Below are 20,368 nucleotides of genomic sequence, written 5' to 3'. Positions count from 1 at the left end.
AGCCTTGTTGCAGGCCGGTCCTTGGGCCATATAAGGTCTGTTGGTGAAATGCTCCATGCCTGCTGAAGTCACTGGCCTCACGGAAGAGAAGCAGTTTCAGCCGCCACACTGGGGGTGAGTTCACGACACGACTGGCCTGGAGGACCTGAGAACGATGCTGGAAACATCTACAGGACTGAACTGTTGAAAGGGAGATGCCAATGAAACAGTTTTTTTTCTTTTAAGAAAAATATTCAAATGGATCCTGGCAGAGCAAAGGTCCCCATCCTTGCCTTAAGGGTGTGTTGACCCTGGAGACACCTTCAAAATCTCCCCAGGGATTCTGGAGCGCCGTGAGTCTGAGCTTGCGCGGCTCCTGGAGGTGACCAGGCAGAATAACGGGTAGAAAGTTCACAGGGCCACCGCCGACCTTAAGGAAAAGCCAGTCACGGCTCTTTGACCGCAATGGTCAGAGAAGTCTTTCGTTCGTAAGCTTGAGTGTGAAAAGAAAGATCCTCATAAACTAACAACTATTATTTCCACTTAAAGTAGAGACGCATCGTCCAGCTCAACCAAAAGATTCTTGGAGCTCCTGGGTGAGAGTTTGAGACACGGCACCGTAAACTGAACACACAAAGCTACAAGAAGTGTCTTCACACGGCTCCATGCAGCTAACTTACAGGAAAAATGAAAATTATCAGCACAACCCCGCCCTCCCTCCCCCCAACTGGGAAGAATACATTTTACTGTTAACTATTCTACTTTGGGGCTTGATTTAACATCCTCAGATACAAAAGGAGGGCTTCGAAAATTCAGTAGAAAAATGGAATTCAGAGATAATCAAGAAGTCCTGCAATAGTTTCAAGGCCTCCGATCTCTTTGATTAGACGGACAGGGGACAGGTTATCAGTCGCTGGCTGCTGGCCTTTTTAGAGTCGCCCAAGTGCCTTAACCCTTTCACAGCCAGATTAACTTTGCTCTGCAGTTTCCGTGTGAACCATGTTGTCAGAGATGGAGGCATTTTGAATCAAACAGCACAGGACAGGGTCATGACAAGTTAAACTGGACAAAAGGCTCTCCACATGGATGGTGTGACCTGCCTTGTCGTCTGGGAGCAGCGGCGGCAGCAGCAGGAGGCACGGCAGGGAGAAGAGACACCCCTGGACTCTTGCGGGAAGCCTGGAGGGGCAGTGGTTTAAGCGAGGCCTCCCGCGCTCTCAGGCCGGCTGTTGGAAACCAGGAGATGAGGCTGTCTGCTCGGGTCGAGAGTCTCCATCCCAGCATGGATTCTACTCCATCCCCAGGGTCAGCGTGGGGTGCAGCGCTGATACCAGGTCCTTGGGCTCAGAAACCTCCATTTGGCAGCCTGAACGCACCCAGCAGTGCGCAGAAGAAAGACCTGGGGATTGACTGATCTGCTTCCCACAGGGCAGAACCTGGCAGGCATCCTGCATGCAGTACTGCTCTGCCCAGCTGGGCTCCCTAAGAGGGGATGCAGGGGGTCCCCAGAGGTTCTTCTTCTGACCGGAGCCCGGCCTCCGAGCCTCAGCTGTGGGTTTGTCAGCCCAGCGTGGTCCTCTGGGAGCACTCACTGTTGGTCAGCAGATCGCCTGGGCGGCCCTCGTGAGAGTACCAATTCCGTCAGGCGACCCCTGCAGGTCACAGAGGGTGCCCAGTAATTGGAGCGGGCTCCTGATGGTAATCTGGCAGCCCCTAGGGCGGAGGTGGGGTGCTGGAGCCAAGGAAACTGATGACAGCTCTCAGACTTGCTGCCGTCACCCCACAGCAGGGGCCGCCTCCCAGAAACTGCCCCCTTGGCTCCAGCCAGCCTGTCGGCAGGGTTCGTCTTGCCCCTGAACACACTCCCTGCTGTCGGGCTGCCATGGAGGGCCAGGGTTGTTTGAGAAAACATTTACCCAACGCAGAGGGGGCTGCTGGCACCCACAGCGTCTGCCCACTGCCTGGGCCCTGGGGTGGGTCCAGCCTTATCAGTGGCCTTTGTACTTCCCCCAAGACCAGCCGGGAGACAAAGCTGCACCCAGAGCTGCGGGGCTAAGAGGGTCCCAGGATCCCCCAGCGACTGGGCGCTATGAAACAGCCATGCCCTCTGGCCGACGGTCTCATTCCTGGGAGGGTAACCTCGGGGAGAGCAATGACCAGGCATTCTTACCTCCAGTGGGGGGATTTGGAAGCATTCCTTTCCAAAGAAAATGAACCAGGAATTCAGCCGTCAGAAGCACTCGATAGAGGCTGACACAGAAAACCCGAACCTCAAACAAGAGCTGACCCTTGAGTCCACTGGACTCCAGGCGACCCCGTGTGTCAGCGTGGAACTGCAGCCCCAGGGTTTTCTCAGGAGATCGCCAGGCCTTTCCTGTGAGGCACTTCCGTATGAACCTGCACCTCCGCCCTTGCAGTTAGCAGCCAAGTGCAGGAATTGTTTGCACCCGCCCCCAGGGGTGGGGAGTCTGCAGAGACTCTAGAAATCCATGTCTTCCACACAGACCTCACAAAAACGCCAAGGACATTAGAGCTAGAAGCCGTGGGAAAACCTGCTGACCTTCTGTGCAGAGAGCATCTCCGCCTAGGGATAAAGGCGAGAAATACTGGAAAGCACAGGGCGCACCGCCCGCTGTGTTCCTAGACCTAGTGGGTGAACGCTGTCACACGAGCGCGTGCGTGGAACAGCAAGTCGCTGCTCTGAGAACGGAGGGGCCGCTGACCTGAGTCCATCCCACCGCATGGACGCTCAATGAGGAAGGCCCACCAAGAATGCGTGCGGAGAATGCTGAGAGTTCCGTGGACTGCCCACAGGACACCCAGAGCGGTCCTGGGACTGGTCTTTCAGGGAGGGCCAGCGAGACCTTGCCTCATACACTTCGCACGTGTTGGCACGGGAGAACAGTCCCTGGAGAAGGTTGTCCGTCCTGCGTGGGGAAGCAGAGGGGCAGCTACAAGAGGAAGACCCTCCACGAGATGGGCAAACACCGTGGCTGCACCCACAGGCGCCAGCACAGAGTGGGAGGGCGGCGCAGGCTGGGCGACGGCTTGTCCTGTTCTTCACAGGGCTGCTCAGACTGGGAGCCACCGTGTGACTTAACAACGAGGACTGACAGTCCTGGAACCCCATGGGGCCGCTCCACTCGGCCACTAGGAGCCAGGTCAACTCAAAAGCAACAGGTGTGGTTTCGGGTGTGGGGACCAGTTCAGGAGGCCTGGTGGCCTAGCTATTCGATGCCGGGCTGCGGGCTGCCAGGGCCTCGATCAACTCAATGGCGGTGGGTTTGGTCTGGTTATGGACCTGTTCTAAGGAGTTTTGGTGGTGTTGCTGGGTAAACATTAGACTGTTTACTGCAGGGTCAGAGGTTCCAATCTACCAACTGCTCCTCAGTAGAAAGAAGAGGCATGACTTTGTGTGTGTGTGGGAGGGGGGCGGTGTAAATGATACTTTGCCCTCTAAGGTCACTGTGAGCTGCAATAGACTCACTCTGCAGCACTGGGTTATGTGTGTGAACTTGACATAACCTCTGAAGTTTAAATGTGGGTCAAGCCTTCACAAGCAGAGAAGCCTCGCTGACATGGACTCAATCCCCACTCCCAGTGGGCAGAATAGCCCCTGTGGGTTTCTGAGGCTGTCACTGTTTATGGGAGTAGAAAGCCGCATTTTTCTCCTGCACGTGGTTTTGAACTGCTGACTGTGAGGTGAGCAGCCAAGTGTGTAACCACTAGGCCATCAGAGTTCCTGAAGTGGTTCAAAGAGCCCCTAAGCGGACGAATGCCTCCGTGCCTGACAAGAGCACACCCACTGAGGCTGTGCGGGAGGGACAGCCAGGGAGTGCTCCCTGAGAAAGGAGCAAGGAAGTGCTCGGCAAAAACACGGCCGGTGCTGGACCATGAACCGCAGCATCAGCAGCTGGAAACCACCAGCCACGAGAAGGAGGAAGCTTCTGACCGTCTCGGCACCGCAGGGGCCATTCCCCCCTGTCCTACAGAGCTGCTGTGAGTCGGCGTCCACTCGGTGGCTGTGGTGTGGGTTGGGTTTGGCTGGCAGGCGGGCGGTGATCACCTCCACCCAAATGGAACGGTGGCATCTACGGCTGTACCAGGGAAGCCTTGCCCAGCAGGACAAGATCCAGAGCTCAAGATGGGGACGCAGACACAGAGCAGGGGACAGGGTGACGCTCGGCTCTCGACATCACCCAGTACCCTGACACTTTACAGAGTGCTTTTACAGGTATTGTTCCACAGAAACAAACACACCTCCCTGCCTCCGCCCAGAGAGAGGAAGGGCAGCAGGGTTCATCACGTGACACACGAGCCACAAGTTCCCTGCTTCTCCGAAGGTGCCAACGTCTAATTAAGGTTTTACAGCATCAATTAGCCCTTGGCTGGCAGAGGTGCACCCGGTGCACACCGTGGTTCTGAAGCCTGGGAAAAGGCAGGTGATCCCAGCCCTGTAGCCTACGGCAGTGCAGTGTCTCCTAGCCAGCGGTCCAACCAAGAAGGGGCAGCGCCAGGCTCTGCTGATGGGCAGACGCACACCTCCTGGTGGTAACATGTGACAACCGGTGTCTAGTCCCACAAACTGTCCCACGTCCACAAGCACAGAGCCCAACTGGTCGGCGTGACACGACAGAGGACGCCCGATCCTGACAGTGGGAGGGGCGAGGAGGGCAGTGTGGACAGGGGGAGGGGCACAGGTAGGGTTGCCGCACAAGGCCCATACAAGCAGAAGGGGCTGCGGTTAGCAGCAATAAGTCAGCACGGGAACAAGACACGGGCCTTTTTTGCTCCTCTACCGCAGGCTCAAGGCTCTGCAGGCAGCTGCTCAGCCCACCGGCCTCCACCGATACACAGCTGTGACCGTGCCTGAGCCCCCAGGGCTGAGAATCGAAGCCGGGCGCCTGTCCCACCTGGTGGACCTCAAGTGTCTGAGGTATGTGACGGGGCTTCAAACAGATGGGGGAGGGTGGGGTGGAGATGAAGTTCTCAAGCTTTCTGATGCTCCCTCCAACATACACATACGTGTATGTGCGTGTGCACCTCAGCCACCTAGTCGATTCTGACTCACAGCGACCCCGTGGCCTTCTGCGACTCTAACGCTTTATGGGAGTAGAAAGCCCAGGCTTAGTGTTCAATGTATGATCCAGGATGCCACCAGGGCTGTGTGTGTGTGCAGGTGTGAAACTGACACCAGGGCTGTGTGTGTGCATGTGTGAAACAGACACCAGGGCTGTGTGTGTGTGCATGTGTGAAACTGACACCAGGGCTGTGTGTGTGTGCTGGTGTGAAACTGACACCAGGGCTGTGTGTGTGCAGGTGTGAAACTGACACCAGGGCTGTGTGTGTGTGCTGGTGTGAAACTGACACCAGGGCTGTGTGTGTGCAGGTGTGAAACTGACACCAGGGCTGTGTGTGTGTGCTGGTGTGAAACTGACACCAGGGCTGTGTGTGTGCAGGTGTGAAACTGACACCAGGGCTGTGTGTGTGTGCTGGTGTGAAACTGACACCAGGGCTGTGTGTGTGCAGGTGTGAAACTGACACCAGGGCTGTGTGTGTGTGCAGGTATGAAACTGACACCAGGGCTGTGTGTGTGTGCAGGTGTGAAACTGACACCGGGGCTCTCTGTGTGTGTGTGTGCAGGTGTGAAACTGACACCAGGGCTGTGTGTGTGTGCAGGTGTGAAACTGAACTCGCAAAAACTCCCTGCTGTCAAGTTGATGCCAACTCATCACGACCCTGAGGCCGGGAGAACTGCCCCTGTGGGCTCCTAAGACAGCCACGCTTTACGGGGGTACAGGGCCTTCCCTTTCTCTGACTGCTGACCCTGTGGCTATCAGCCCGCTGTCGCATGACCACCATGCCCGAGGGCCCTCGTGTGCATCTGTGTGTATGGGAGGGTGTCTGGGTGTTCCCTCTGCCCTTTCATTAAAAGTCCACTCAAGGGGCGGCATGGCTGTCCCCATGGTATTGGTACAGGGTACTGTGAGGACCATGGCCTGCCGGAAGAACACACATATCTGTCCTGGAAAAGGTACGGTCATGGTGGTAAGGACGGCGAGACCTCTTCTCATACTTTGCACATGTTGTCAGGAGACACCAGGAGCTGGAGAAGGACACCACATTTGGTAAAGTGGACGGATGGCGAAAAAGAGCAAGGCCCTTGTGTGACGGATGGACAAGGCGGCTGCAAGCACAGGCTCCAGGGTGCTTGGTTCTGTGGTCCATCGGGTTGCTGGGAGCCACTACCAACTCGACGACGCCCTGTGTCTACAGAAGGGACCAGGCAGTCCAAGGTCCATGCTCAGTGTGGGGCCTGGGTCCTCACTGGGGTCTGCCTCCAGTGTCTCACGCCCTCTAGGCTGCTGTCCAGGGGGTTGCACGTCCCCAGAGCCCGGACCCCGACCCTCATGCTTGGCGCACAACCTCAAGACGACAGGGCCCTTGTTAGGGTGGACAGGCTCCCGCCTCTGGGGAAGCCGGTCTCTGTGATTGTTCTACAAGCACTAAATCAGGCATTCCAACAACCCGGCCTTTTGTCTGGGTGTCATTTCATGGACTGCACCCACCTGCTGCCCGACCCCCTCGGAGAAGCGACAGCCAACAGCAGCAGTGAGGGAGCAGGCTTCAAACCCACGTCGGGAAGAAAACTCAGCAGGAAGAAGAGCACTGTCTTGTCAGGTGTCGAGTCAGTCCAGACCCACAGCAACCTCGTGCACAACAGAATGAAACCCCTCCCGGTATGTACCACACACACAAGTGCCTCTGCCTGAGCCCACTGCGTAGCCACGGCGTCAATCTATCTCGTGGACGGCCTTCCTCTTCTTGCTGTCCCTCCACTTGACCAGGGACCGGTCTCTCCTGACAGCACACCCAAACGTACGTGAGACGAAGTCTCGCTGCCCCTGCCTACAAGGCACACCCCGGCAGTACTTCTTCCAAGACACATCGGCGTGTCCTCTTAGCAGACTGGGCGTATTCACTGCTTCCCTCCGGCTCCACAATTAAACGTGCACCGGTTAAGAGGTACGCAACTTCTGTGTGTCCTGCACCATGTCGACGCGGCACTGACTGAGGGGGCCACGTGCCGAGGGGTTTCAGAGAAAAGTAAATTCTCTAAGAGATGAAACAGAAAGACAACTGAGAGCACCCTGACACCCTAGTGAGTTAGGTGCCCTGCTGTCGCCTCTCCGAAGACGGCTTGAGCAGAGACATGTAACACGGCTGCAGGCACACGGGAACGCGCACACACTCCACACTCACGGCGTTGTTACCTGGGGCCCGGCCGGTCCTGTTTGTTCTGTGGGCCATGGCAGCTTGCGTCCACGCACGGAGCCCAGCCTGAGCAGAGTCCACACACCGCAGGCATCAAGTCTCCACGCGGATCCGGCCTAGAACAACAGAGAGGCCCATCAACATGGCTGTCCACAGAGAAGCACAGCACTAGGTCCCCAAGGCCTGCGCTGGACAGGGGACGAGAGTGTGGTGACCACGCTGGGCCTGGCCCCTCAGTGTTGGCAGAGAAGACACCACCGGCTGCACCGGTGTACGACACCGAGACACGGGCTTGAGATAGCGGCCTCTGCTGGACGGAGTGGCTCCCCCAGGACACATGGCCACCTGCTGGGGGAGGGGTGTGTGTGTGTGTGTGTGTGTGTGTGTGTGTGTGTGTGTGTCACTCTGGAGCCCTGGTGGAGTGGTGGTCATGCGTTGGGCTGTTAACCTTCAGGGCAGCCACTGCTCTGGGGAAAGACAGGGCTTTCTGTTCCTGGGAAGAGTCACAGCCTGGGAAAGCCGGAGGGGCAGTTCTACCCTGTCCCCCCAGGGCTCCGTGAGTGAGTTGGGGGAGTGACTGGTTTGAGGGTAGCTCTCCACAAATAGCTTTGAGTTTTCTTAATCTCCAGGGGGCGACAAGTTGTATGTGGGAACATGGAGCGAAGAGTTAATGGTGGTTTTTCCAGGAACCTTTTAAAAAGGTTTTATTGGGATATACTTCACACATCATACAAGTTAATCACGGGATCCCATTAGCAAGAGCTACTGTAATCATCACCACCATCCAATTCAGAGCACTCTTTTCCGACAGTGTTGCCTCCCGTGCCCCCTTCCTCCCCTGCCATGCCCCAAGGCAATTATCAATCCAGTTACGATAACAATCTACCAGTTCAAGATTTCATAGAAAATAACACAACACACAGATAGCAAAAAACCCAACCACAACCACTGCATAGAACTTGGAAAAGCCTGCTTCCAAAAGGTAGCAGTAGGTATGAACACTGGGACAAGCGTGGCACGGGGCCTGAGGGGTTAAAAGATATTGCAGGAACTTTCTGAAGGACACACAGCCCTGGATGCTCCCTCCCAAGTGCTGTCCTCCTCTCTGTGACGTCCGAGCCAGTATGACAGCCCTGTGAGTTCCCAGCTCCTGTGTGACAACCCCTGCTGGGCTAACAGCAACCCTGATACCAGGAGGGCAAGAGTAGGTGGAGGGAAAAAGGGGAACCGATCACAATTATCTACGTATAACCCCCTTCCAGGGGGATGGACAACAGAAAAGTGGGTGAAAGGAGGCATTGGCCAGTGTAAGACATGAAAAATAATAATTTATAAATTATCAAGGGTTCATGAGGGAGGGAAGGTGGGAAAGGGAGGGAGAAGTAAAACATGAGCTGATACCAAGGGCTCAAGTAGAGAATGATGATGGCAACAAATGTCCAAATGTGCTGGACACAATGGATGGATGGATGGCATGTGATAAGAGCTGTGTGAGCCCCAATAAAGTGATAAACCAAACAAACAAAGAGACCACCTGACAAAGGCAGCTACTGTGGACACAGGTGGGCCAGGCAGGTCTAGGCGGGAGGCACTCAAAGGGAGAAGTGAGTGGGGGCGGTGGGAGGGCCCAAGAAGAGGCCCAGGAGGGCAGCTCACCCAGGTAATTACACCTTGACTAGCCAACAACAACAGGGACCTGAGCCCAGTGCTGTGAACTGGCCTGTCCTGGCCCTGCAGCCTGGCTTCACAATAGTTTGCAAATCCGCCTGTTTCCAATCTGGAGGGCAGAGGGGGGCAAGACCAGACAGGCTGCAGGCGTCCAGGGCCAGGGGAGCTGTCGCCAAGGGACCTGGACGGAGATTTGCCCAGACTCTCCCTGTGCCGGCTGTGGTCCAAGGGGACGCCTCTCACCTGGCAAACAGCTTTATCAGACAGCTCTCTCATTGAGAGACAGAGAGAGAAAGAGAGAGAGAGAGAGAGAGCGCAGATACACTGAGGAGCTCTGAGCGCCGTGCCGTCTGTCCAGTGGGTTTCAGTTCCCGGTGACCTGAGGTACAGCAGAATGCGAGCCTGGTCGTGTGCCGTCCTCCACTGTGCCTGTCTGTCATTCGAGGGTACTCCTCTTGTAAACCGACTTCTACTTCACCACGCGTGAGGTGCTTCTCCAGGGACTGGTCTCTCCTGACAACACGTCCACAGCCCGTGAGACAGGTCACGTCGTCCTTGCCTCTAAGCCAGTGGTTCTCAGCCTTCCTCCTGCCTCGACCCTTTCACACAGTTCTTCATGTGGCGGTGACCCCCAACCATACATTATTTTCATTGCTACTTCATCACTGTCATTTTGCTACTGTGATGAATCATCATGTAACTATCTGATATGCAGGATGTATTTTCAATGTTACAAATTGAACACAATGAAAGCATTGTGATTAATCATAAAAACAATATGTAATTATGTATTGTGAATTATTTATTTCTAATGACAAATGACATTTTGTCTTGAAGCATGGTGTAGCCTGGGTAACAGTCTTCATGCGGGGTACTCATAGGTGGGCGTATCTGCATGTGGGTGGACCCACCTGGAGGCGGAGAAAGGAGCGGTGTCTCGGTTCCTAAGATCATGGGAAAGGGTTGTTCGACCCCCAAAATGGTTGTGACTCCCAGGTTGAGAGCCGCTGCTCTAAGGAGCCCTCTGCCGCACTTGTTCCAGTCCTCTGGTAGTGAGTGCCAGGCTCGCTGCTGGCACCACCAACCACCTGCACCCAGTCATAGGAGCAGTTCTTCATCGCACGGACTCTTCAAAGTCGCAAGCCAGCCACGGAGCGTCCACCCCCTGCCTCCAGATGTGCTGGGTCACTCCAGACCAGCGTCTCCCAAGGTGGGTGCCACTACCCCTGGGGGGCACTAGAACGCTCTGGGGGCGGCGCAGAGCAGATGAGACACTGTATCCCCGCAGTGGGCTACAGGACAAAAGCTTGTGCACGTCTGGCTGACCAGGGCAAGTTCTTGCTTTAACAGGTGACCTCAGAGCAAGGATTCTGAGCATGAGGCCTAAGGGAAATGCCTCCAGGTTGCACGGCTGGACGCAACATTCCGTTTACCCCCACGTCGTCAGGACCATGACTGCGGCAGTGACCACATCTGCTGAAACTCTGAGCTTCACTTGCTGGCTGTCTCCTCTCATGTCGCTTCGACTGTTCTCCTCCTTCCTGCCCAGCAGGTCAGACTGCAGTGCCCGCCGTCTCCAGAGAAGCCGCCTCACTCTTCTCCTGCGGAGCCACTGGTGTCTTCGAACCGTGGGTCTCTGGGTTAGCAGCCAAGCTTAGCTGCCGTGCCACCAGGGCACCTCCTTGACGCACCCACCCTGCTGCCACGGAGCCGGTGTCAACTCTGGGCCACTCCGGGGCCCAGACAGGCCCTCCTGAGGATTCCCTGGGCTGTGCGCTATTAAGGGAGCAGCCAGACTTGTCTCCCTTTCCCGGAATAGTGGGTGGCTTCAAACCACTGACCTATGGTGATCCGCCCACACCTGACCACAGGCTCCCAGTGTACCCAGGAGAGAGGTGAATTAGAGGGGCATCGGCAGAACCACCGCCCATCAGGCCCCAGAGGGTGCCAGGCTCCTGGTGTTCAGACCGGGGCCTGTGCCCGAGCCAATCTTTGTCGCCTGGGACACAGGTCGGCATGAATCTATTCTCCAATGTTTAAACCCTGGGATTTTAAATGAAATTCCCGTGAGAACAAGCCCTCTGGCGTGCTGGCTAACTGCTGTGGGGACCTTTTAAGATCGGAACCAAACCTCGACAAGGAAGCAAGCCCCCTGAAGTGTGTGCCCAGGTTAAAAGCTGCCCTTCCACAGCTAAGGGGCCTGGTGGTGGTGTGGTTTGCGAGTTGGGCTGGGATCTGCATGGTTGGTAGTTCGAAACCAGCAGCAGCTCTGATGGGTCAGCGGGTTTGAAGGTTTTACACAGCCAGCAAGAAGCGGACCCTACATCAAGTGTAGTAAAAAATAAATAGAGCCAGTCACCAAAAGCCTTTTTAGTAGGTGGCTTCGGAAAGCTGGCCACACTTCTAGCCCTTCTTAGCCCTCCTGATGGCCCAGAGGCTGGAGGGGGAGGGGGTGCCAGTGCCCGTGGCAGGAAAGCTTTCTTGTGAAGTCTAACATCTTTACAAACAAGGATCTAGCCTAGGAGCTGGCAATCTCTGGCCCTCACAACAAATTAAACAGTTATTCACCAAAAAGATATTTTTCACAAACAAACGAAAGCACCATGATTTGAATAACATCCTTTGAATTTTTCCCATTAGACTTCAGTCACGCGTAGGTTCCTAAAGCGCCGCAGCTGGCTGAGAGCTGCGGTTTGCCGACCCGGGGCTAGGCCTCTGAGACTTCAAGGCAAATTCCTCCCTGCTCTTTTTATTTCCAAATGACTCAATCACTCACTCACTGCGCCATCAAATCCAAACCGGCTCACAGCGACCCAGCAGGGATGGGATAGAACCCCCCTTGTGGCTTCTGAGACTGTAACTCAGTGGTGGGAATAGAGAGCCCTATCCTTCTCCCGAGGAGACCCTGGACAGGGGGTCCTCAAACCGTGGCCCACAAGCCGCACGCGGCCTGCCAAGGAAATTTATCCGGCCCACTGGGTGCTTTTGCCGCTGCTGCCTGTCCTGCTTAGCAGCCGACTTGTCCAGTGTGCATAGGAATTTGTTCATAGTTTTTTAAAAAAACTATAGTCCGGCCCTCCAACGGTCTGAGGGACAGTGAACTGGCCCCCTGTCCTAGACCCTAAATCTTTTGATAGCTGGGCACCATCGACTTTCTTCACCACATTTACTTATGTACCCATTTTGTCTTCAGCGATCTTGTCAGGGAGGTGAGCAACATCATACCGTGACACAATATTAGAACAAATCTTTCGTGTACTGAGGAAAGATTTAGTAGAGACCCAAAGTCCATCTGCATATTACACACAAATACACCTATCTTTATATACCTACACATAAACATATCTATATTTACACCTATATATATGATTGTTGCTTTCTCTTCTTTTTCTTTCCTCCTGCTGCCCCACTGTTATGTTTACCTATCATTCACCTCTCAGTTATTCCTTTTGGATACATTTCAATTGATCAAACACATTCCGGAATGCTATACCCTTCTCCCCGTCAATTTTATATCCCTTGAGATTCCCTTGTCCCTGTCGTCACTGGCTCCTCGCTCCCCCCACGCTGGCTCCTCCCTCATGCCTGACCCCCCAAACCCTTCAATCCATTGCTGTCTCCTTGGGATTGCTCGCCTGCTTTCACATCGACAGGCACCAAAAGAGAAGAGAAGAGAGAGAGGCCACCCAGGTCGCCCCCGTCTCGCTGCTGTCCCGACGCAGACTGCATGAGGACCCTCTGTGAAACAGCCAGCAGGCCCTGTTGGAGCCGTCGGTCCATCCCCTTTCCTTCTGGGATCCACACCCAGGACCTGCTTACCTGACGGCACTTAGGCCCTTTCGGTCCTCAGCACTCCTGCCCAAGGGGTGCGCCTGCTAAAACCCCACTGCTCTCCTTGCAGTCAGGATGGAGTGGTCTAGTGCCCCCCACCCGCGACACCTTTAGACTTCCACGGGGCCCCCTTGTGAATCTCCTCCAACCAGCTCAGGTGAGGGGCCAAGCGCTGCCCCGAGTCAGAAGTCCACGATCGAGCTTCCCCAGGGACCTCGCGGCTTCGCTCCTTGCCGGTCTGCTTCTCTGCTCTTGGTTTGCCACCTTTCACACGGTGGTGGCAGGGCGGGCGACCCACGTGGGGCTGCTGCTCACACAACCAGCAGTCTGAGCTCCTCAGCTGCTCCTGGGGAGGAAGCTGAGACAGAGGCTAAACCACCTCATAGGTGGCGGCTAGGGTCTCCTGAGGCGGAATCGACTCCAAGGCAGCGGGTTTGGCTGGGACTGTGGTCAGAGAGCAAAGATGAAAGTCCTCAGCCTTAAACATGCGACAACCCCTGCCCAGAACCCAGGGATGCGCCCCTTTCCCTGTTAGCCCAGCACTGGGCCAGACAGGAAAGAGGACCCGGAGAGGCACACAAAGAAGACGTCAAAATACTGCGGGAGCTACGGACTGACACGTAGGGTCAAAGCTTGCCGGATGAAAGGGGGAAAAAAAAGGTGGCGGGATGTTCTCCAGGGTCGGACACAGCGTGCAAAACTCTGGGAGGAACACAGTGCCTTTACACGGGGATCAGGGACCACTTCCAGGTCAGACACAGAGCACAAAGCTCTGGGAGGAACTTCAGAATGTTTACTAGGGGGTCCGGGCGGCCATGGAAGGTCTCATCCGGCTTGCACTTTCCCTCCCCCTTGAGCCGGTGCTCTGCCAATCAGCTGGGAGTGTTCAGAGATGCCCGTCTGGGGACCCTGGCATCAGGCGAGGGCATGTACGACACGAGCCAAAACAAACCCTGTTTCAAGCCGGACCATCCTGCCCGGGGCACCCTGCCTCGCTCTGCTCCCAACTCTGCCCAAATGTCCAGAAAAACCCCGCGGCTCGCCAGGGCTGGCCTGCCACCAACCACCGGCTGGCATAGCACTCTGTTCAGCCGTGGAGGGGCTGGGGCAGTGGTGGTGGTGGTCAAGGTTCGTTCCCCTGCCACCCACTAAGCAGAAGCGGCAAATGTCTGGTCGGGGGAACCCCACACGGGAACTCCACACACGAACCACCAATCGGGCAGAGACAGCACACCCAGGAGTGCCCAGACTCTGGGGCACCTTTCCTGCCCAGGGCACACTGCCTAACCGTCTCTTACACAGGGCCCCTGGGCTCTGCATTGCAGCTCAGCCTCTCACCAGCAGACCTCCCGTCCCGCAGGGGCTCTGGCCGCCGGGTGCTGAGACCGCTTGGGAACAGAAATTGGCTCCAGGCAGCGTCCATCCATCGCAGCCGGGACTGCAGTGTTAGTGCTCCCTTTTCGGGCGGGTGAGGACGGCGGTGCGGCTGCAGGGATGGAATCACCCCAGACTCACCACCATCGGGTCCATGCTGACACGCAGCACCCCATGCGACTCTACAGGGCAGGCTAGAACAGCCTGGCGTGTTTCTGAGACTAGAACTCGTCCTGGGAACAGAAAGCCTCCTCTTTCTCCTGAGGAGCTGCTGCTGGTTTTGAACTGCCGACCTTGTGGGTCGCAGCACGATGCTAAAGAAAGATAGTGCCAAAAAGGAGGCGTGTACCTCAGGTGACTATTTACGAACAGAGAGAGGAGCGCAATTCCATCTCAGGTAAAAAGACGGCGGTGCAAGCTCCCGACACCTGGTGAGGCTCAGAGGGCTTAGCGCCAGAGTGGGGAGTTTCTATGGGGTCCCTGCCTGGTGGGGTGGCAGGTAGCTCAGCCACTCCTCGGGAGAACCATGAGGCAGTGTGCTCAGGGTCTTGGTACTGGGAAACCTCGGAGCCGGTCCACTCTGTCCCATAGGGTCATGACTGAGTGGAAATCGACCCAGAGGCCAGGGGTCTAGATAGGCATGTAGGTAGTGCAGTGGTTAAGCACTTGGCTGCCAACCAGAAGGTCGAGCTCCTCCCCACCCCACCCCCCAATGGGAAGAAGATGTGCCCGGCTGTGTCTGTGAAAACTGACAGCCCTGGAGGCCCACTCGGGAGGGTCTGTTTTATTTGGGGGGCACGGAAGGCCCATAGTGGTGGAAACTGTTTATACCTGGCTGCTAACCAACTGCTGGTGGTCCGCTTCCACCCAGCAGTGCTGCGAAGAAAGGCCTGGAGACCTGCTTCTGTCCAGACAGCAGGCGAGAAGTCCCCACGCGGCAGGTCTGCTCCCCTGCACCCGCCAGGAGTCTGAATCAGCCAAAGGGAGGGCCATGTGTGACATCAGGTACCAGTCTCCTCAGTCACAACCAGCGGACACTGAACCCTACGAGATGGGGCACGTGCGTGCCAGGCTGCCCTCCAGCTCCCAACAAAGACAGAGCTGTCCCCGACCAAGGCAGGGTAGAGAGGCACAAGAAGCAGCTCATTACCAGTGTCGTGTCCAAGAGACTATGAAGCCGTGGGACACAGACACCAGTCTATTCATGGTCCCCAGAGCCTGGTGAGGAGGGAGAACAGGGCCATTATTAGGGACACCGTGTTTCTGTTTACCCATCCCTGCCACTGAGCTCATGCCAACGCAGTGACCCCCTTCCCCAGGAGTAGAGTCCAACCGTTGCTGGAAGTTTCCGAGGCTGAACTTGACAGGGGAAGACGGCCTCATCTTTCTCCCACAGAGTGGTTAGTGGGCTCAAACCGCTGACCAGGGAGATAGCGGCTCAATGCACAATTCGTTTTCACTTTACCAAGCAGGAAACATGTTGGGCTGTGATCTGCAAGGACAGCAGTTCAAACCCCCAGCCCCTCTGAGGGAGAAAGGCAAGGCTTTCTACTCCAGTAAACAGTGGCGGGCTCTACACTGTCCTGTCAGGTTGCTGCGAGTCAGCATCGACTTGCTGCTGGTGAGTCTTTCAGTTCGACCGCACCAAGCACGGCGTCCTCCCCCAGTGACTGGCCTCTCCTGATGACGCGTGCACCGTGCACGAGACACAGTCTCCCACCGAGTGCTCGGGCCGAACTGCTTCCGAGAGACTTGTTCACGCTCAGGCGGTCCAGGCTTCTCCAGCGCCGTCATTCACACGTCCTTCCTCAGGCTCCTTGTCTGCTGTCTGCTTTGCACACACACCATGGCTGGGTCAGACCCGCCTGGGGGCTCTGCCACACTCTGGAGGTCTCCTGCCCAGGGCACTGCGTCGTCTGGTCTCCTCACCGCTGCTTCCATTCTAGGGTGTAAGCCTCCCACGCCCCGTCTGGACCCCGAAAGCCAGCCTCTGTCCTTGCTGCTAGTCTCCGGCTCACCCGATCGTGCCTTTCAGGGAGATGTTAAGCCCGGCTTTGCCTCCTTCAGTCCAGTGGCCTTTTGTCCCGAGTTCCTCTGGATTCTCCTGCAGCCACCTCTCCGTGTCACCTTCTCCCGGGACCTTCTGGCTCTTCCGAAGAAGCCCGTCGCATCCTCAAGCCCACTGCTTCTCGGGTTCCCAGCTCCTTCAGGACATCACTCAGAGTGACGTCTTTCTCTTCCTGCGCGTGGTTTTCCTTTGTGGTAAAACACTTAATTCCATGGTCACGGCGGTGAGGCCAATCATGCGGCGACAGACACCTCGTGCATCTACTGACGAGGCCGGGGACCCATCACAGTACACGTTGTCAGGTGAGCCTCCCGCGCCTCCACGGAAACTCCAGGGGAAGCTGCTCGCCACCGCCCAAACCAAACACCGCTGTGGAGCCCGACCCGACTCGCCGTGACCCTGCAGGGCAGGGGAGAACCGCGGGGCGTTTCCGAGAGGAAGACAGACCTTCCGTGAGCTGCGCGGACACAGAGATGGTGAGGGCGGTGCCCGCGGGCAGGGGTTCTCTCTGCTGCACACAAGGTCGCTGGGATCGGAGCTGCCAGGGGACCGAACAACTAGGACACGCACGTGTAGACACGGAGTGGGGGTAGGAAACGATACAGGGCCACCCCCCCATCCCAGCCGCCCCAGCCTGTCTGCGCTGCAGCGGCGCCCACTGCCCTCCCTGACCCAAGGAGTCGTCCAGGCCCCGCCGCACACAGATTAGAGCAGCGGTTCTCAACCTTCCTCACGCCGCGATGCTTCACTACAGTTCCTCAGGTGTTGGTGACCACCCCCAACCATCACATTATTTTCGTTGCTACTTCATCACTGTCATTTTGATAATGTTATGGATCAGACGACCCCTGTGAAAGGGCCGTTCGACCTCCACAGGGGTCGGGACCCACAGGTTGAGAACCACTGGGTTAGAGGGCCGTTAAACCTTCAATGTGGCTCATCCGAATGGACCCCCACCCACCCCCACACAGAGGCTGCCTGGCACGAGGCAAAATGAGTGTTCAATGCTCAGTCATGCTGCCCTGTCCACCAGGACAGGAGGGCACCACCCTGGGCTGAAATAAACGCCAGGCCTTTCCCCCTCAGAGCCGCGAGTGGCTTCAAACCAGAGACCTCTCGGTTAGCAGCCCAGTGCTGTGGTCACTGCACCACCGGAGCATCGGGACGCTGAGACAGAACAGAACAAAGCACGCTGCCCCTGAGCCAACGCTGACACAGAGCGAGCCTGCTGGGCAGAGCACCACAACCCCGTGGGTCGGCCAACTTTCTTCCCCTTTGATTGTGGAAGGGGAGGGTCTACAGCTCAGATGATGGATTTTGTATTCGACAATGTAAGCGGCTTATCAACTCAGCTTACCCTCGCCTCCCTTAGATTTCTCCTGATCTTTACTGAAGCAGACGGTCTTCTCATTTGCCCACGGAGCAGCTGGGGGTTTCGAAGTGCTGCCCTGGTGGTTAGCGGACCAGCACCTGACCCACTGAACCTCAGGCGGCAATAACAGGGGACAGACAGACAGACATCAGGGAGAGGTGGGACAAGCATCTCCCTCAGAGAGGACAGGAGAGAAAGCTTTCCCCAGGAACCAGCACCCTGAACGCAGACAGCTAGCTTCCTGAGCAGGGGCAGTGGGTAGCGCCCTGGGCTGACTGGGGCCCACACAACCATGTGCTTAGCACTAGGACACCGACCTGTGTCCACGTGTTTGAGATCAGGACACCACTGGAGAAAACTCAGCCCACAAGCTTGTTACAGATGGCCCTTCAACTGAAGGGTCACTCCTGGGTCCCGGGAGACAACAGGCTGTCCCTTCCACCACGGTCCCAGCCCATGTCTTCACCTATAAGACAGAGAGCAAGCCTTCCTGGGCCAGGGGTGGGGTGGTGGTGGTGAGGAAATTCCATGAGCAACTGACTGTCCCTCAAGTGTAGGTGTCCCTGTATGCGGAGAAGCACAGAGCTGGGCACAAGCTGTCCAGCGGGATCCAGATTTTCTGGATCCGTGGAGCTGGGGGAGCTGAATGCTGACAGCTTAAAACCAAAGAGAACCCCCTAAGTCACCTTTAAATCCAAGGCTGTTTATCTAACGAGCGAAGACGGCACTGCCTCGGGCCCATCTACTGCACGAACCTTCCGCAGAGTGCTTTGAGGAGCAAGGTGCACCGACCCGAGCCACAGTGCTGCCCATTGCCTCCGGCCTCTGAACAACGGTGCTGGCGACCGACACGGAAAGTACCGTGGACCGCCAAACGAACCAACACGTCTGTCTTGAAGAAGTACGGCCAGAGGGCTCCCTAGAAGCAAGGCTGTGTCAGGAGAGACTGGTCCCTGGTAAGGTGGAGGGGCAGGGGAAAAGAGGCTCGCGCAGGACCGGCCGTGTCCCTTCTGCTGTGTGTGAAGCCACTGTGGGTCGGAACCCAACAAAGCAGCCTGCCGGGAGCACTGGCTCCTTTCAAGAGCTACCTGTACGGATCAGACAGACAGCATCCGTTAAGAAGGTCGGATGAGAAGCTGAAGGGGCAGGAGTTTAATTGAATGAACGAGGAGGAAGGACCCCAAAAAGGTGAGGGGGGCCACGCAGCTCAAAGGGCGTCGCCTGAATCCGAGGACCACGTGTAGGGCCTGCAGAGCTGGCGCCTCGTCCTTGTGTCAGCATTCATTAAGGCTGAGGCTCACTATGCCTGACAGAGGCCCCGCCTGCACACGGCTTTCACCCCTCCTGCCTTTCCAGTGTGGCCCTCCTCACCCGTCACTGAGCTTAACCCAGGCGCCGGACACACTTCTAGGGGACAGAAAAACCGATACTGTTCACAGCTGGCCCAGCTCTAGTCCCCCCACATTCCTGAGGGCTCGGGTCCACCCCTGCTGGAAAGGGGAGGGGTAGGAAGTGCCAGGAAGCCAGGTCAGGCAAGAGGGTTTGTGCTCAAACAAGCAGGAGGTACTCAGGGCAGGTCTTTGGTCTCCAGGTGGCCACTTGGCCCTGGGGGCCAGGAGAGAGGAGACTGACAGTGCCCCACTGGCAGAGACCCTCTACCCTTGGCATCCTCAAAGGCACGGTCGGAGGAAGGGACCCATGTCCAGGTCTCGTGGGACGTCCAGGTCCTGCTGCCCAAGCTCAAGTACAGCCATGGGAAAGGCAAAGGGGATCCTGAGGAAGCACGTGTGTGAGCTAGGGGCTGAAACTGAGGGAACAACCCGGAGCCTGCAGGGCCTCGGAGGCCTCCCTGGATGGGGCAGACTTCAGCTAAAGCAAGGCTGGAGGTTTTAGCCAGCCCAGAGGTGCCGTGGAAGATAGGCCTGGCAGACAAACAAGTAAACAGATGTGGCTGCCACGAAACGAGCCCCGTTAGAAGGTTCTGGATACCCCGGGAGGGAAAAAGAGCAGAACAGAACTCAGAATCTGTGTCCAGCCAAACAACTGACGATGGGAAGGGCAGCCCTCACAGTCAGAGTGAGGCCCAGCTCGCAACACGGGGTCATTTGAGATTGGACGGCTCAGCAGGGAGCCCAGGGCCCTGCTTCAGGGAGAAGGGGGCCTGGGTTTATCCGGCCTCCGCCTAATTTGTCCCAGGCTCTGGTGGGCGCTTGTAGGTAAAACAGAGCGGACCGACCAACCGATCTTGAGCACATAGACACTGAACTCCCAGTGGGCAACTTACCCACTGCCTGGGGATAGTCCACACTAACGGCGTTTCCCCAGGACGGACGGGTGCGTGTTTGGGTTTGATGTCAAGCTGGAGTCGCTTGCACCCCAGAGAGGCTTCTCTGGCGGCGAGCGAGAGACTCACAAAATGGAACAAGCCCAGTAAGAACAAATCAGGGCTCAAGTGGACACAGACCACACCAGGAATCTGTTGGCAGGAAAGAGGCCACTGGACATGGGGTGGACACCGGAGAGCTTCCAGGAACCATGGAGGCTCAGACTCAATGGCAATGTGGGGCCGAGGAGAGCACACAGACTTGGCAGACGGACTGGGCGGCACGGGACACTGGCCATCCAGGATGAGGCCAAAGTGTCATGCCACCGTCCAATCCACAGGCAGCGTGACCCCAGCACAGGAGCCATGGGTGGTGCTATGGGCAAGCCCTCCCTGCTGACCAAAAAGGTCAGGAGTTCGATCCTACCCGGTGGCTCGGGGCCAGAAAAGCCCTGGCCGTCTGCTCCCATCGGGAGGA

At 56.8% G+C, this 20,368-nt stretch overlaps 1 protein-coding gene across 1 annotated transcript in view; it reads right to left on the bottom strand.

Annotated features, from left to right (window-relative positions):
* Positions 1 to 20,368, bottom strand: part of KANK1 (KN motif and ankyrin repeat domains 1) — a 77,461-nt gene that overhangs the window by 41,028 nt on the left and 16,065 nt on the right. Inside the window, exon 2 of the mRNA XM_075559862.1 lies at positions 7,254 to 7,370. Coding sequence (XP_075415977.1) covers positions 7,254 to 7,290 — 37 coding nt within the window. The 5' untranslated portion in view covers positions 7,291 to 7,370. The remainder of the gene's footprint in view (positions 1 to 7,253; positions 7,371 to 20,368) is intronic.

The sequence above is a fragment of the Tenrec ecaudatus genome, chromosome 10 (genome assembly GCF_050624435.1).
Source record: "Tenrec ecaudatus isolate mTenEca1 chromosome 10, mTenEca1.hap1, whole genome shotgun sequence".
Taxonomy (NCBI): domain Eukaryota; kingdom Metazoa; phylum Chordata; class Mammalia; order Afrosoricida; family Tenrecidae; genus Tenrec; species Tenrec ecaudatus.
This window is presented reverse-complemented; position numbering and strand designations above follow the sequence as displayed.